General features: G+C 41.4%; 1 protein-coding gene across 3 annotated transcripts in view; it reads left to right on the top strand.

The window, feature by feature from the left end:
- Positions 1-10194, top strand: part of LOC102947825 (putative short-chain dehydrogenase/reductase family 42E member 2) — a 36802-nt gene extending 26608 nt beyond the window's left edge. For all 3 annotated transcript variants that reach the window (XM_027823054.3, XM_027823055.3, XM_027823056.3), the window contains 4 exons: positions 1899-1964; positions 4699-4762; positions 5461-5534; positions 9909-10194. In XM_027823054.3, the coding sequence (XP_027678855.3) occupies positions 1899-1964; positions 4699-4762; positions 5461-5534; positions 9909-10115 (411 nt within the window). In that variant the 3' untranslated portion in view covers positions 10116-10194. The remainder of the gene's footprint in view (positions 1-1898; positions 1965-4698; positions 4763-5460; positions 5535-9908) is intronic.
- Positions 10195-13209: the final 3015 nt, after the last annotated feature.

Here is a 13209-nt window from a genome sequence, read left to right as displayed (position 1 = left end):
GCAGGAACAGATAAACACCATACCAGTGGCCCATGGCAGGGTGAAGCTCACTTGTACAAACAACTTCCTGTTTCCTCCTCTGGCTTAAATAGGGGCTGCAGCCCAACAAGGAGCCTTGGACCTCTCTCAGTCAGAGAGTAGGGGAAGGGCTTGTGCCCCAGTTGGGCTTCATGGACTCTGGCCCCAACTGCTGTCTGTGTGAGCTGCCATTGGAGAATTGGAGTGCAATGACTTCCTGGACCCGCACAGAACTGGGTTCAGGACCCACAGGACCTGTCAGTGTGTTGGTGTTTGTTTAAGTATGGATTAGTAGATGTTTTTCCTGGGCTGGCTAGTAGGTTCTTGATAATTCTGCAAAGCTGACATAATAGGGTTTGAGAGATTTGACCTATCCATATGGATAAAAAGAATATTCCTCCCTGAAATTTTTCAAACCTGCATAACTTAGTCAAATCCAATCTAGTAATCATGCTAACCCTCAAAAAAACTTCTCACTGTGGGCCATTTCCCTGACAAATTTCAACTTCTTTACTCCATATCATGTCAGTGCTGAATTTGTTGGGGGAAAAAAGTTGTAATCTTTTTATATGGTGTAGCTGATCAGTCCGATAGGCAGCTGGGCTAGTGGTCAGACAGTGGCACCACAGTTCTTTTGCAGTCTGCTCGTTCTGGACAGGGCCCTTCTGGGCCATATACGGTGGGCCTCAGTCCCTCCTGTGTGTCCCCTCTTCTTTCCTCGGCTTCCATCACAACAGTGGCGTGGAAGCAGGGGAAAGGAACCCAGGTCTTCCCACTCCACAGTGTCCTGACCTGGGGCGCTTCCTGCCAGGCTGTGGCACCTCCCTTTTGGGTGTAGTCACAATCTTAGTAGTAACAGCTTAGTCTGCCGGGGTGGACAATGTCCAGTTCTTTGGGGCCTCTTGTGAGTTTCCAACTCCAAACAGGAGAGGCATATGGATCACCGCTTCCCAAGTGGCCATACCAATTCTGTAGTCACTCATCCCACAGCTCCAGGCATCAGCGTCACTTCCTAGTACAGCCTGTAACTCCTTCTCCTGGCCTACCAGTGCCCATTTAAACTGGAGCATGCCCTGTAGCTGTTGAGGGGTGGGGCTCACTAGCCCAGGCCTTGCTCTGGTATAGAATAAGATCTGCAAACCACATCACATATGGGGAAAATGTATTTTTCACTCTCTTGTTAAGTGAGAACCGCAGAAGTGTATTTGTTCAAACTTTCAAAAAAAATTGTCTTTATTCTGAGATAACATCTGGCAAACATCATCTCACTAAATGAAATATTCAGAATGTTATGAACTGAATATAGGGAGTTCTAATATAAATCCATAGAAAATCTTAATAGTGTCACTAATGCTCCTAGTATAAAAAATGATACATAGGTAAAATCATTAAAGAAGACGCCATTGTTTTTAAAGCAGGAAGAAGTGCCAAAGAGAACATGAAATCGGAAAGTTGCATTAACTAACATGTCAGTATTGTCAACTCTAGTGAATTCATCATGTCTAATGTAATTTTGGCCCCTGCAAAAATATAAAGAAAAACCTCAGTGCTATGACAACTAGGTTGATTGTTTTAATCATAGCAGAAGTCCTAAACATAATGAACCTGACTCTGCTCTTTTTTTTATATATCAGTGTAATAAATCATAAGTAACTCCAGTAACTTAAATGAATTTACAGATGTGTGAAACTTACATGAGGATCAGAATTAGTTCCATTGGAGGTTGCTTGTTGATTTGTATATATTTGTAAATGTTTGCTTTTAATTAGGTTGCTGTTATTTACAAAATGATTAAAGATAGTCTTAAAAGATAAAAAGAAAATGTCACTCCACCCACAATATTATGTTTCTAATCTGTCTTTTCTCTGCCTCTTTAACAGAGTGGTCAGGCATATTACATACATGACGGCGAGAATGTCATCTTTTCTGAATGGATAACTCCGTTAGTATGTACTATACACATGTTTAGTTCTAATACAGTGTATGGGACTTGAGCATATAACTAATCTAGAAAGAACGTATCAGCTAAATGAAGCCAATACCACAGTAATTACCTGAAGAAGCAGAACTTAAAACTGATCTATTTAAGAAATATATAAATATATTTCAGAGTAACAGCCGTGTTAGTCTGTATTCGCAAAAAGAAAAGGAGTACTTGTGGCACCTTAGAGACTAACCAATTTATTTGAGCATGAGCTTTCGTGAGCTACAGCTCACTTCATCGGATGCATACTGTGGAAACTGCAGAAGACATTATATACACAGAGATCATGAAACAATACCTATTTATTTGAGCATGAGCTTTAGATAAGCTATTACCAGCAGGAGAGTGGGGTGGGAGGAGGTATTGTTTCATGGTCTCTGTGTATATAATGTCTTCTGCAGTTTCCACAGTATGCACCCGATGAAGTGAGCTGTAGCTCACGAAAGCTCATGCTCAAATAAATTGGTTAGTCTCTAAGGTGCCACAAGTACTCCTTTTCTTTTTATAAATATATTTGATACATTTCAACTTTAGTAAGGCTTTTGATACTGTTTCACATGACCATCTAATCAACAAACTGGATAAATATATCCTTGACCAGTGATTCTCAGACCTCAGTGGCTCAGGAGCCAAATTAGCAATCATTACCTCAAAGAGCCACAATAGTGTGAATTCATTGGGCGGGGGGGGAGGGGCGGAGGGAGGTGTATAATATACTTGCAGCAAAATTGACTGACCAAGTATTATTATTTTATCAACTACAATTGGTTAATAACATAGTAAAAGCATCCTGACTGGATAATAACTTAGATTGGTTAATAAATCTCACAGCGTTTTAATATCATGAGCTGCAGGAGATACATTAAAGAGCCACTTGCGGCTTGCAAGCCTCAGTCTGAGTATCACTGGCCCAGCCAAACCTTCTATAAGGTGGATGCGCAACTGGCTGGAAAAGCATATTCAGAGTAATTATCAGTGGTTCACCATCTCTCTGGAAGGGCATATTGTGAGGATCCCACAGGGATCTGTCCTGGGTTGGTTCTTTTCAATGTCTTCATAAATAAGTTGGATAATGGCATAGAAAGTATACTTATACATTTTGGCATATGGTACCAAGCTGGAAGGGGCTGCAAGTGTTTTGGAGAACAGGATTTGAGTTCAAAATGAACTTGATAAACTGGAGAAGTGGTCTGATTTAAACAGGGTGAAATTCAGTAAGGACAAACACAAAGTACTCCACTTAGGAAGGAATAATCAGTTTCACAAATAGAAAATGGGAAATGACTGCCAAGGGAGGAGAACTGCAGAAAAGGATCTGTGGAAAAGGATTACAGTGGATCACAAACTAAATGAGTTCATAATGTAATACTGTTGCAACTAAGCGTACATTATTCTGGGATGTATTAGCAGGAGTGTTGTAAACAAGACACAAGAAGTAATTCTTCCACTCTACTCAGCACTGATAAAGGCCTCAATTGAAGTAGCGTGTCCAGTTCTGGGCACCACACTTCGGGAAATATGCGGACTAATGGAAGAAAGTCCAGAGGAGAGCAACAAAATAATCAAGATCCAGAAAGCATGACCTATGGGGAAAGATTTTAAAAACTATTTGTTGTCTGGAAAAGAGAAGACTGAGGGGAAACATAACAATCTTCAAGTACATAAAAGAAAAGGGTGATAAATTGTTCTCATTAACCACTGAGGGACAGCACAAGAAGTAATGGGACTAAATTGCAGCAAGGAAGGTTTATATTAGACATTAGGAAAAACTTCCTGTCAGGGTAGGTAAGGACTAGAACAAATTATCTAGGAAGGTTGTGGAAGCTCCATGATTGGAGGTTTTTAAGAACAGGTTAGACAAACACCTCTCAGAGATGGTCTAGACAACACCTTCCTGCCTCAGTGCCGGGGACTGGACTACATGACCTATTGAGGTCCCTTCCAGTTCTACATTTCCATTTCTGGTTTATCAGATCAGAACCCAATCCTGTATTCTCACAGACTTTAGCAAAATGATAGCTCATAAAGACAAACTCCCATCGGCTTCAACAGGAGTTTTAGATGTGCAGAAATGCAGGGTAAGGCCCTTTATTGTTATGACCTAATTTAATTAAAAAGCTATAAATCCTGATTCTTCACCATCTTGTGTAGTCGTTTACCACTGTGCAGAGTTGTCCAAAGTGCATGTAAAATGCTACCATTTTTATCTGGTAGCACTATGGTACAGAGACTGCTTTGTTGTAAATGGCTCCTCAAGATGCAAGGCCATGGAAAATCATGCCCTTAAATTTCATTGTAAACATAAAACAGAAGCATCGGGATATGTTCATAATGAGCAGGCTAGGATTTTGAACCTCCACTAAAGGCCACATCCTGTAGTGCAAGCACAGACAAAACTCCCATGAACATCAATGCAATAAACTTCAGGACTGTACTCAAGATATAAAAAATGCACTCCTCTCATGTCCTCTATTGTTTTAAAATAGATATCTCTGCCTATATCATCTCATTGTGTTGGCAGGCACAGGGATATTCAACTGAAAAACTTTTTTAAAATAGTAATAGCTGAATTGGGGAAAAAGTTCAGATTTATAATTTGACAGTAATTATTTCTGCATATTCTTGCTGCACTGACCCAATTTAGTATGAATATTTTGATCTTATTCTCTCTCTTTTTTTTTTTTAATCCCTCCCAGTTTGAAAAATTAGGTTACAGTAGGCCATGGATACGTATTCCTGCTTTCCTCGTTTATATAGCAGGTAAAAAGAGTAAAACACGTACTAGATTATTATGCTATTTTATTTTACATTTCACCTTTTATTTCCACTGTCACTGGTAATCTGCATGGCAGTTCTGTAAAAGGAATATACAGATTTAAACTTGTGTAATTCGTACAATAATTGTACAATTGTGCTAGCTGGAATTATGTAATACCTGTAAAAGTGTAATAAGTACTTCTCTACAAAAGGAGATAAGATATCTTTGGGTTCGTCAAATATTCTGTAAATTATATGTTGTTTTCAAAACATTGGATCCTGCTTCTGTAGCAAACCCAGCACACCCACTGACTGCAGAGGGCTGACTGTGGCTCTAGCCCACAACACCTGTCATCACCATGGGCTTGTCTTCACTGCTAAAAAAGCTAGGGTTTTTTTTTTTACTTCAGGGTAACTAATATATGTGGGCTATGCTGGGGTGAAAATACAGTGAAGACAAGATGCTTTAGTTAGACTCACTAAGGTCATTCTATACCCCACATTGGGTTGACCTCAACGAGTTTACTTCATGGTAAAACTAAAGTACCTTGTCTTCACTTGTGTTTTTAATCTCTTGAGAACTCACGCACATTAGTTACCCCCAGGTAAAAAAACATGGCTTTTTTTTGGCAGCAAAGGCAAGCCCTATGTTATGCTCACTTTACTATTGTTATCTCATTTTATCAACTTTCTGTCCACAGCCACAGTGACGGAATGCCTGCACCTGGCGTTGAAACCAGTTTTTAGCTTTACACCTTTCTTGACCAGAAATGAGGTAAAAGTATAAATGCATGCATAATCATCTTTATAAAGTCTCTGGCTAAAGTTCTCAAGAAACACTTAATATCAGTGGTGGGGAATATCTCCTCTGGATGCATGTGTGGAGTGGATTCCCTGCATATAGAGCTCCACTTTTCCATGCAGGGTCAAAGCGAGTCTGTCACCTCTTTAACACCATTTTTCTACCCCATCTCAGCCCCCTCCCAAGAAGGCCCTCCATACTGTTTCCCTACTTTGCAAGTAGATGGGCCAGAGGGGGTACGTCAGGGGGTACAGGAGAGCCAAGTGCATCATCCCTCATGCAACCAGCCAGGAATCCGCATAAGAGGTAAAACGGACCATAGGCTGTATTATCATTTCCAATGAGCCACTCCATATTATGGAACTGCATGTTAAAGGGAGGTTCCAGAGGCAGCTGCAGACCAGGAGTCTATAGAAGTAGGAAAAGGACAGGCAAGGTATGGAGACTGTGTATCCCCAGCAGATACTATAACTTAGAGGTGGTCAAAACTCACAATTTCCATTCCAAAAGAAATTTTGACACTTTGATTATTTTTTTCCTCTCAAATCGGAACAAAAAGTTGAAAATTTAAAATTTCCCATTAAATGAAATTTCTGAGATTTTGTTTTTGTTTTAACCTCATCTAAATGTTTTCTTTTGACATTATTATTTTCACTGTTGTCCTATTATAATTTATATTATAAAAGTCTAAATATTTTACTATTATATTATGGCATGGAATGACATGTCCTGATAATAGGATATGAAATATCACATCATGATAGGAAAAATCAATGTTTTCTAACAAAAAAAAACATTCCATCAGAAAAATTTTTACCATCTCCACTGTATCCGGGGAGCTTCCAAAAGAAACCCTCTTTTTCTTCCAGGAGAGGCTTTGCATACAATTTTTCCTGCCTCCTAGAGGAAACTCCACAGGAGGGGTAGTATCACCAGGGCTGAATTAACTCTCCTGTGGGCCCGGGGCTATTAGATGTTGTGAGGCCCCTGGGGGCTTGGAATGAGGTCAGGGCTGGGGCAGGGGATTAGAGTGCAGGAGAGGGCTCAGGGCTGGGGCAGGGGGTTGGGGTGCAGGTCAGGGTGTGGGATCTGGGAGGGGGCTCTGGGCTGGGGTAGGGGGTTGGGGTGCAGGCCCTGGATGGGAGGCGCTCATCTCGGGCGGCTCCTGGTCAGCGGCACAGTACGTCTAAGGCAGGATCCCTGCCTGCCCTGGCTCCGTGCTGCTCTGCTCCCCGAGGTGACCAGCATGTCCAGCCCCTAGATGGAGGGACCAGGCCGCTCTGCACAGTGGGGCTGGGGGCTGGGGTGTGGCTTCCCACCGGGCAGCACTTACCTTTGGGCAGCTCCTGGTTGGCGGTGCAGCATGGCTGTCACTAAGGCAGGCTCCCTGCCTGCCCAGCCCCACACCGCTCCCAGAAGGGGCCAATGCACCCCGGTGGCAGCAGCCGGCAAGTGGCTCTGCACGCTGCCCCTCTCTGCAAGCACCACCCCACAGCTCCCACTGGCCACAGCTCTCAGTTCCTGGCCAATGGGAGCTGCGAGGGTGGTGCATGCAGGCAGGAGCAGTGTTTGGAGGGAGACCCCTGCCCCACTGTCCCTGGGGCCACGCTGGCCACTTCCGGGAGCCGCGTGGGGCTGGGGCAAGCAAGGAGCCTGTCTTAGCCGCAGCCCCACTGTAGATTGCGATCAACTGGGAGATCCTCTAGGATCAACCAGTTGATCACGATCGACTGGTTGGTGACCACTCATTTAGCGGGTCTAGTGAAGACTCATTAAATCGACTGCAGATCACTCTCCTGTCGACTCCGGTACTGCACTGGACTGAGAAGTGTAAGAGGGAGTCGACGAGAGAGTGTTTTCCCATCAACATAGTGTACTGTGGACCCTGCGGTAAGTAGATCTAAGCTACATTGACTTGAGTTACCCTACGTAGCTTAGATCCACTTTCCCCCGTAGCGTAGACCTGCCCTTGGAAGCAAGAGGAGGTTTTCATTTACACAACAGAAGCCAAGAGCAGAATTTGGCTGCCATTTTGTAATGTGGAGTTTTGCAGCATGTAACATGAAGCACTATCCTGAGATCTTTTCAGTACTTGGGCAATGTGAGTGGCTTCAATCAAGTATCAGCTTTTTAAAAAAAGAAAATCTTGGTTATTTAAATATGCTTATATATATCATTTAAATATGCTTTTTGCCTTTAATCGCCTTTTTTGGGTAATGTCAGTCTTTAAAAAATGATGAGGTGAAGCACCCTTCATCAAGATTCATTCTAGGTAGGTCAGTGTCAAAATGCACTGGAATGTGATCTGCTTTACTGCCTTATCTCAGCACATCCAGTGAGCATAGCATGAATCCATATACATCCCAAAACATTAATGATACTAAGAATGACACATGATAAGTGTCTATCTTTTACATTACCATATATTATGCAATATATAGGAGCAAAGATACACCCGTACCCACCCACTCCTAGGACTCGGGGTTTATGTTTGATTTTTTCTAACGTTAGTATGGTAGCTATTTTAAATTTTATAAAATATCACAATGAAGCCATTCTAATTAAACACTTACCAGTATTTTCCTATACATATGTCCACATAGTATCATCTGAAGTTATGCACAGATTGTTGAGGCCTGATTCACCACTGTATTATTTCCAGTTTTTTAGCCCGTGTAAATGTTGCCAGAGAGCAGGGGATTATGAGAGCAGTGTGGAGGTTCCAATCATTGGAACAACCTACCAACAGCTGCAGGTGGATTCTCCATCACTGACAATTTTTAAATCAATATTGGATGCCTTTTCTAAAAGATATGTCCAAATCCTGCTTAATTAGCTCTCATGACTTCAGTGGGACTATGAGCAAATTAAGCAGGATTTGGCCTTTTGATGTTAAATCTGTTTGTATGTTTGTTTGTTTTTGTTTTTAAAAAAAGAGAGACATTTCACTCAACAGAATTAATTACTGATTTATAAACCCTTAGAAAGAGATTTGAGAATAGAAACAACAATTAAACACGAATATTATTCACAGGCTGGAGAGGGTTGATGCTTATTAAAATGAGAGAAGGACTCTGTTAGGTGGTGGTGTGGGGGTTGAATAGTGTCATCTAGTGGATCAATGTGGTATTGCTTTATGGAAAGAAACAAGTAGCCTGCTTTTCTACTGCCTTGCACCCTGAGTAGTCTTACACTCACTTTACATAGTGTGACGGGGCAAGGCCAGATGGCTATAGAAAAGTAGTGGGAGATAGATATATTAGCTCCAGGCTAAACAAATCCCTGGTACCAGGATAAATGAAATGGCAGCTGCTCCAGGTCAATTAAGACACCTGGGGCCAATTAAGAACTTTCCAGAAGGCAAGGAGAAGGCTAGGTTGCCTGGGACACCTGAAGCCAATCAGGGGCTGGCTGAAACTAGTTAAAAGCCTCCCACTTAGTCAGGTGGGTGTGCATGTCAGGAGCTGTGGGAGGAAGTTGTGCTGTTGGAGAGGCTGAGTAGTACACACCATATCAGGCACAAGGAAGGAGTCCCTGAGGTAAGGGTGAAGTGGAGCTTGAGGAATTGAGGGCTGCTGTGGGGGAAGTAGCCCAGGGAATTGTACATGTCATGTTTCTAAAAGGTCAGCTACCATATCTGATACTGTTAGGGTCCCTGAGCTGGAGCCCGGAGTAGAGGGTGGGCCCGGGCTCCCCCACCCCACCTTTGCCCCCTGATTAATCACTGAGACTGGGAGACAACAGAGACTGTGCAAGGAAGGATAACTTCTCCTCACCTCCCTCTCTGGCTTATGATGAAAATGGCTCAGTAGACTGTGACCCTTGTCTCTAGAGAAAGAATGGTTACGTGGAGGGTCACAGTGAGCCTCTGAGGCTAGCGAAATCCACCAGGAAATGCGGGACCCACGGAGGCAAGGACAGAGCTTTGTCACAATAGGTTTAAACTGCTACAGTTCTGATTTGCTGGCATTTTACATTCACTTTGCACCAGCTTCTAGCTCCAGTGACACACAGGGGATAGCAAGCCGGCTGAAGTAGCTTTGCATAGGGGGATCCCCAGGTGGTGTAGAGATGGCATAGCAGTTCTGTGCCATGCACTCCTGGTTCCCCCAGCCAAGGGCATATGGCAGAACTGGAGGAAGGCATAGCCAGACTGTGCTAGGTTATGGCAATCCTGTTTGGTTTGTATTTATAAAGATTCTGTCTGGTTGAATGCACTGTATTCTCTGTTGTTGTGTTTTGTGTCTGCTCAGTCACCCCACCCATTTATTTATATAGCTGTTCTAATAGTGGCACCTAAATTAATTCTATATTTGAATCACTATTAATTGTTCTTTTGCTTTTTAGGTGTGGAACATCGCTGTAACTCACACATTCCGAATAGACAAGGCATGTAATCAGCTAGGTTACTGCCCAAAAAAATTTGCACTTGCTGATTCTGTGGATCATTATCTTCAAACTAGACCCAAGTGCCAGGACCATCATAAGTTCCTTAAAATCTGGCTTGTCCTTGGCACCTGTTTATGTTTGATCTTCTTTGTATTACTTTCTTAAGCATACACCTTTACGTAGTTATTTCAAGGAAAGCCACCATTAATTTGTTTATTGAGTATTAATAAACTAATTTTAATCAGTCACAGTGTATTCCTCAGGCCACATGAGGAACTTCTTTGAATAAGTTATTTGCTCTGATGTATTTTAAGCTGTTTTTGCTATTAAATAAAAAAAATTTGCATATCAGCAATTGTTCTTAAAGGTTGAAGCTACTACATTTTTAAAGGATAATAAAGTCGCAAGGCCACAGGAGACCACCATTGACAAATGCAGGAACCAGAGCTGCTGTTTCTATTCGCTTGATCTCAAAAGAACTCCTTCTGAAAATGGTTGCTCAAGTGCAGAAGAAACTGGAGGAGGAGCAGCTATTGTATGTCTGCAGTGTTTTATAAACAAAAGCAAGTAGCCATAATAAGGGACGTATTGACCAGACAACGCTTCTGACAGAACAACGGCCACAGCCACTGCATATTACTGTGAGGAATACAGAGGAACCAGGAAATAGAACAAAAGAAAAAATAATTCATATACATAATGGGCAGTGATTGCACAGAAAAAGTTACACATACTGTAATTCTGTGAATTAACTGTATTCTGAAACTGCCCAAGAGGTGAAATAAAAGTACACTTGAACTTCTGCATTTATTAAGTCTTTTTTTCAGGACATGCACTCACACACAATCTCTTACTTTTATTAACACTGATACATTAAAATTGGAACGTTCTGAATCTTCTGTTAAATGTCATTAAATAACACTAAAGTTAGGGAAATGTTTTCTTCTTGTATTGCATTTATGTCAGACATTTTTAATCCTAAAGTTTATATCTCCCTGTTTTGATTCTCTTTATCTTGGAGGTGGTCCAATTGTTATGCTATATAGTAGATAATTAATCTATTGAAAAAGGAAGGTGTGACAGAATATAGCCCTGTATTCACAGTTTACACACTATTCTAATTATCTTTTTGTATGGTATCATTTGAAAACCCATAATGTGCTGGTCTAACTAAACGCTTTGAGTTTAATATAGGGGTATCTGGGTGAAAATTAATCAGGCGTGATAAAAAAGAGGTCAGACTATATTATTGATAGTCCCTCTGTCCTAGCCTTGAACTCTCTGAAACTATGAAATTGTGCCTTGAAGAATCTCCCATTCCTACTGCCCTTTATTTGTAAAGGAAATCAAGCTATGAACCTAGAAGGACACACAAAACAGCACTTGATCCCAGCACCATCTGTCCATTTCAGGGAATGGCCCAGTATGAACAGAATGAGTCCCTACCTGATTCTAAGCAGACCACACAACTTTGAGTTAGTGTCCAAACTCTCACCCTCTTTCTGGGATTTGGATTTATTGATAACATAAAAAACAAACAAACAAATCTCAGATTAATTTTCCTGCATAAGGTCTACTGTCTCTAGGATTTCTCTCCAGTTGCTCTGTCCAGAGAACAACTCCCTCCTCTCTTAACTCCCAGGTAAAGCCAATGAGCTGGACCTGCCACAATGAGTCACAGCTTTCTGAGGGGTTCTAGCACCTGCTAATAGGGTGGGTCGATAAAAGAACACTGCCACCCGGTTGCATCCACCCAGGAAATATTTTCCCCTCTTGTCACATGATGTACTTGGGTTTTTTTAGGGCCAAGAAAAATGGATGGAGGCCATTCCATCATGCCTTTTAATTTACCTCCCACACAGGACAACTGCCAGCTTCACTGCAACAATAAAACAAAAATACACCCAAGATCATATACGTGACTAATAAAAATAGTCCCATGGCCATGTGTACAAAAGCCACTTTAAATAAATATTACTACCCCAAGTTATTCAGGCAAGAGACTGCCTCAGCCACCTATTTCCTTTTTAAATATATAAACAAGAGAAAATAGCATAAAATTAATCCATACCACCAACTATGCACAGGCATACTTAACTTGCTTTCTAAAAGAGAGATGATTTGTGCACTAGTGACTAATTATTATTAATATATAAATGTATTGCTGCTCTATGATACATTGTAATTGTATTTTTATATGATTCAGACTTTTTTTTAAATGAAAAGATAGATATGGCAGTGCTAGGGTCTGGAAGACAAAGGTGGCAAGGCACGTACAAAAATATGTGATGAACTGTGAAGATCAAACCGGAAACTTTTAGGTTTTTCTTTAACCTGAAGAAGTCCTCCATTAACTGTTCATTGTATTTAAAAATACTGGACATTCAGATACCTACTTAACACTGTTCTACATGAATTTTATATTAAACTGACAGCCAACAGAATTTCACTCATTTTGAAGGGAGATTTTTTCCCAATGAGCATTTGTTTCAAATTATTTTCATTCCTCTTGGTATAACGGATTTTGTTGTGCTTGATTCAGAGATGTTTAACATCTCTCGCACATTTCTGAGACTGTTACACTGCCAACCACATTGTTGGTGATTAACAATCTCCCCTGCCCCAAATATCCCTTTTACAACGTGTCCCAGTGTGAGACTTGTATATGTGTATATTACAGATAATATGGTAGAACTTCATCGGAACATTATTAATATCAATAAAATCCTATAGTCATAGGTGTGTAAAATATTATATTAATTCACACGTGTGTAAAATACCATATTAATGCCCCTCCGTGTCTCGTCCTTGCTGCTACATACTCTTAATAGCGTTAGATCAATGAGAGCTGCTCCTTCTTTAGGAGATGCTGCGAGCAGAAACCAACTGCCCTGCGACGGAGGTAAATACGGCCACAGTGTTACCTTGAGTAGGTAAACGAAGTGGCCACACGGTACGCTCTGGCCCCCAGCAAACGGCTCTCTCTGGATCCTAGGATGATGGGCAGTATTAAGAACCCGAAGATCTGAGCTCGTTTGGGGAATACGCTTTACTGGGGAGCCCTGCTATGCCGATGCTAATCAACATCCAGAGAAAAGAGCGCTGACCATCTCCCCAGCTTGCAAATGAGGACTCAGAATAATTAAATTTTAGTCCAACAACGAGGAGCCTGCCAAAGGTAATTCCTGTTATCTGGCTGTTTAAAATGGCAAACTGTTCGATTGTAACTGTGTGTACTGATGTATTTTATAGCTGTTAT

This window comes from Chelonia mydas, chromosome 10, assembly GCF_015237465.2.
Source record: "Chelonia mydas isolate rCheMyd1 chromosome 10, rCheMyd1.pri.v2, whole genome shotgun sequence".
Classification (NCBI taxonomy): Eukaryota; Metazoa; Chordata; order Testudines; family Cheloniidae; genus Chelonia; species Chelonia mydas.
Note: the sequence above shows the minus strand (reverse complement) of the source record. Positions and strands in the feature narration are given on the sequence as shown.